The following is a 5000-nucleotide window of genomic DNA, read 5'->3' on the forward strand; positions in this document are numbered from 1 at the left end:
GTTGAGGCGGCGGTGGTACTCGTTCATGGTGCTCTCCAGCAGGAAGGCGTACTTGGAGTTGACCACGCGGGCGATGCCCTCCTCCGTGCTCTTCACAAACACGCTAGGCTGCTTGGAGTGCATGTAGTTCCACATGCGCTGGTACGTCTGGTAGCGCGAGTTCTGCATGTGTTTGTGAGAGAGAGGGAGAGAGAGAGAGAGAAAGAGAGAGAGATAAAGGGAGGGAGAGAAAGAGAGAGAGGTGAAGGGATAGTGAGAGAATGGGAAAAGTGTCGACGAGGGAATATATTCAACCAAGTGTGTATTTGTGTGTGTGTGTGTGTGTAAGAGAGAGAGAGAGAGAGAGAGAGAGAGAAAGAGAGAGAGAGAGAGGTTGTGTGTGTGTGTGTGTGTGTGTGTGAGTAAAATAGTGTGTATTATTTGAATGTATGCCACAGACAGAGAAAGGGAGTGTGCCAACATGATATTAGGAGGAGAGAGAGGGGTAGAATAAGGGCAAAAAGAAAGGGGGGAGAGAGAGAAAAAGAGATTAAATTAAATGAATGAAACACAGAGAATGACTCAGCTGGCTCCGAAGAGCCTCCTCTGGTCTTACGAAAAAAGCCCCCTTAATCAGCTGGAACACCATTCAAGTGGGAGGCTAAGTCAACTCAGCCGCTCAAAATAGAACAGGGGGTGTGGGCAGAGAGGACTGATGCATTAACGAGTGCCCGTCGTCAGACTCTCATCAAGGAGGACAGCTGCGCAATACACACACACACACACACACACACATGCACAGACATTCATTATGCACTCACATACACACACATACACACACTATGCAAATGATCAGAAGAAACAGTCATACAAAGACACATCTTCCTAGTGTGACACATCTAGCGATAATAATTCATTTAATTATTTTTATACATTTTCTATAGGCTATATGAACATAAAATGAATATGAGATGAACTAAATAAAAATGGATCGAGATAACTACAAAATCATACTCGGGCTTTCTAAGAATGTAAGTATTAAAATCTACAGAAATAACAGATAAGGTCAATACAAAAAAGAGTCTCTCTGACTTTCTCTCTCTCTTTCTCTGCCTTCCTCTCTCCCTCTCTGCCGATCTTCCTCTAACACCTACATACACACATTTACATAAATATTCATCATCTATTCATAATTCAATTCATAAAACAACAAGTGGTTCTCTCTCACACAGACACCGGTTGGGCATACAAACACACAGACCTATAGAAATATGCACACACACACACACGCACGCACGCACACACACACACACACACACTCACACACTCACACACACACACACACACACACACTCATTTGAATTCTTTATTTGAACCCACCAAATGCATTTCTCACAAAAGGGATTCCTGAGGTGGATTTTAGTTTTGATACTCATGAGTACAGCAAACATAGCCTGCGCAACAGCAAGGCTGCCTTTAAGAACTGATAGAGGGAAACAATTTGCCAGCTGTTTTGATTTTCTTTTCGACAGGCCTGTGAGCCATAAAACACACACTGTCTCTATCTCTCTTTCACACACCCTCCCCCCCACCCACACACACACACACCCTCCCACCCACACACCCACCCACACACCCACCCACACACCCACCCACACACACACACACACACACACACACACACACACACACACACACACACACACACACACACACACACACACACACACACACACACACACACACACACACACACACACACACACACACACAGTCTACATATATTCAGATTGCTCGTACCATAAAGAAAGTCATGGTGCTCCCGCCCTGGATGGTGCCGTACTGGATGTTGGTCTGGTCAGCCAGGTCATCAGCAGACTCGATGGGCACCTCCATCCTCTGGACCGTCAGAAACGCTGCAAGGTTGGCCGTGTACGAGGAGATGATGATGAGCGTGAACGCCCACCTGTGACCACCACACACACACACACACACACACACACACACACACACACACACACAGTGAAAATGAGGGTGAGGGTGAGAGAGAGAAAGAGTGAGCGAGAGAGAGAAACAGATGGAGAGAGAGAGAACAAACATTATCCTGCACTTAATATGTCGTCTGTAGCTACAAAAACCCTTTCTGTTTAACATACAACCACAAACAGCTTGCACTGAACATTCTAGGTGCTATGCAAATATACCCACAATACACTTAACACTAATATCCCGTCATCACACTTAACACATGCAGTACAGCATACAAACCCATTATACACTTAACATCACTAGATGACTCACAGTGGAAAGCTTTTGGGGTTAGATAATGTAGCCATAAGAGGCAGCAACACAGGGAGATTACCAGATGACTATCCACAGCCTGTGCAAAAACACTTGTATTAAACTCCACTTATGGCACATAGCTTGGACCTCGCTCAGTGTGCAACGAACACAGCACAGATGGAGGAGAGCAGATACATTGTGATAATGCAGAGTGCAAATCAGCCTGAGGACAAGATGGTGAACACTCAAGCTCACACAGTGATGTGTGTGTGCTCATACTACAGTACACTCAAATACACACACCCACACACACACACACACACAGAAAAACTGACATACACACACACATACACACACACACACACACACACACGTGGGGCGTGCACAAACCCCGTTGTACGGGGGCTTGAGGCATGATCTCTAAAAAACAACCAGACACACACACACACACACACACACACACACACACACACACACACACACACACACACACACACAAACAGACAGACATACACACACATACACCAGATTCTGGTGCAATGGCTAGTGGCATGATTTCTCAGAAACAAGCAGTCATATATAAATATATAACCAACATATATAAAACACAGCCATATATAACCAACCAGCCAAAACCCTAATTCACATACACCAACATACACATGCAGGGCATGCACAAGACCCCGCTGTACGGGGGCTTGAGGCATGATCTCTGAAAAACAAGCACACATACATAAATTGACAAACACACACACACACACACACACACACACACACACACACACACACACACACACACACACACACACACACACACACACACACACACACAAACACCGACCCTGCTGTACCAGGGGCTTGAGGCATGAACTCTAACAAACAAGCATGCATATGTATAAACATAGACACAAACCAAACCCCATCTGCAAAACATGAACACACAAAAACAAATACACATACACACACACACACACACACACACACACACACAGACACACACACAAGAGACTCACCAGACCCCGCTGACACAGCGCGTGGAGAGGGCTCGGGGCATGATCTCTGAGCCCTGCTGCATGAAGCCGCCCACAGGGAACCACAGGCTGTTGCCCAGGGTGTACTGGTTCTCCAGGAGGTCCCTGCGATCCCGCACGCACGGGTGCGGGTTGTACCACTCATACGGACTTAGTCTGACAGAGAGAGGGGGAGAGAGAGAGAGAGAGAGAGAGTAAGAGAGAGGGAGTGAGAGGAAGAGGGAAAGAGAAAGAGAGAGAACACAGTGTGAATACCGAGACCAGCCCCTGGCACAGGTTTTTAACTGATAAAAAAGCATCTACACTCATATTTGAGTAAATATACTGTATATACATACATAAAATATTCAATAATCTTTTAGTCTAAAAGTCGAACCTCATATCTGCATGGAGTAAGTGTTGATGATGAATGAAGAATTAAGTGTTGATGATGAATGAAGAATTAATGTGTGATTATCTTTCTACCTTATTTCAGAGTGCTACATCCACGCAAAAGCATGTGATATTAATAGCATTACTTAGTCAAACAGTAAGTTAAACAGTACTAGCCCACAGTATTTATATGTTGGAAACTGGCCTCGTGAGTAAATTGATGTAAGATATGCAGCGGTGCGTGCGTGTGTGTGTGTGTGTGTGTGTGTGTGTGTGTGCCAGTGGGTGCCCCCAGCAGGGGGCGCAGTCGTACCTGGCAGCCAGGAAGAGCACGCAGCTGACGGCCAGGTATGCCAGGAGCATGAAGAGCCACACGGCCGGCGAGAAGGGGTCCAGGAACGAGAAGTAGCCCGGCTTACGCCCCTGCAAAAACACATCAACAAACAACTCACTCATCATCTGACCATTCCAATCCATCAGCATCAGCCATCCCACAGGGCACCAACAGGTGGGAGATGAAAGGCTTTCCACCTATGAGTTCATTCATAGATGATGCAAGCTAAGTCATGCTCTTTGCTCATAGTGAAATGACTCATCCTGAGCAATTATTTAGCACCTCCTTGCTTTATTCCTGGTGGTTTATGCCCTCGGGGGCTCTGCAAAGGTGTTTCGAGGTTGTTTGTCTTGCGGTGGGTTAGAGAGTTTGCTGCAGAAAACCTGGGGTTGGATTTAGACGCCATGAGGGAAAACAGGAGCTCAAAGGACAGTTCCTTCTCACAAGAGAACCAAACCAAACATTTCTAATAATGAAAAGGTTCTAATCGGACCTCTTAAAGGTTCCATTTTGTACTCTTGAAAGGATTCTTCTCCAGCTTCAGCCAAAAGCCCTGCCATTGTTCATTCTCTTTGTCAAGGCAGAGTTAAGCTCGGTGAGTTAAAAAAACGAGGTCTTTTTCCTAGCAGGGCTTTAAGGTCTACTGAAGCTAGTGTTGCTTCGCTGCTGGTGTTTCTGCTTTGACTGAGATTTCTTTCGGAGTTCCTGCCCTTGGTCAAAAGTGCTCGTTTTTGGGTTAGCACCTCTGACTGCAGAAGAGGAGGAGAGGAGAGAGAGAGAGAGAGAGAGAGAGAGAGAGAGAGAGAGAGAGAAGAGAAAAGGAGGCAAATACTCAGATGTGGTTTTTCTTACAATGTGAACGCGGTAGAGGATGCTGATGCCCAGAGACATGAAAGGCTTGGAGAAATCGATGACCTTCTCTCTCTCAGAGGTGATGGTGAAACCCGCCACTGCCAGGTCTGCTTTCTGTTCGTGTGAGAGAAAAATAGAGAGAGGGAGAG

The 5000-nt window shown here is 46.0% G+C and overlaps 1 protein-coding gene across 2 annotated transcripts in view; it reads right to left on the bottom strand.

Annotated features, from left to right (window-relative positions):
* Positions 1-5000, bottom strand: part of LOC143140166 (glutamate receptor ionotropic, kainate 5) — a 42069-nt gene that overhangs the window by 7419 nt on the left and 29650 nt on the right. For both annotated transcript variants that reach the window (XM_076300987.1, XM_076300986.1), the window contains exons 12-16: positions 4852-4965; positions 3979-4088; positions 3276-3449; positions 1780-1945; positions 1-162 (exon numbers count right to left, since the gene is read on the bottom strand). The exon at positions 1-162 is cut by the window's left edge and continues 64 nt beyond it. In XM_076300987.1, the coding sequence (XP_076157102.1) occupies positions 1-162; positions 1780-1945; positions 3276-3449; positions 3979-4088; positions 4852-4965 (726 nt within the window). The remainder of the gene's footprint in view (positions 163-1779; positions 1946-3275; positions 3450-3978; positions 4089-4851; positions 4966-5000) is intronic.

The sequence above is a fragment of the Alosa pseudoharengus genome, unplaced genomic scaffold (genome assembly GCF_046254945.1).
Source record: "Alosa pseudoharengus isolate Yale_2024_CS ecotype anadromous, Long Island Sound unplaced genomic scaffold, YU_APseudo_1.1 YU_APseudo_1.1_scf_23, whole genome shotgun sequence".
In the NCBI taxonomy this organism is placed as follows: Eukaryota; Metazoa; Chordata; class Actinopteri; order Clupeiformes; family Clupeidae; genus Alosa; species Alosa pseudoharengus.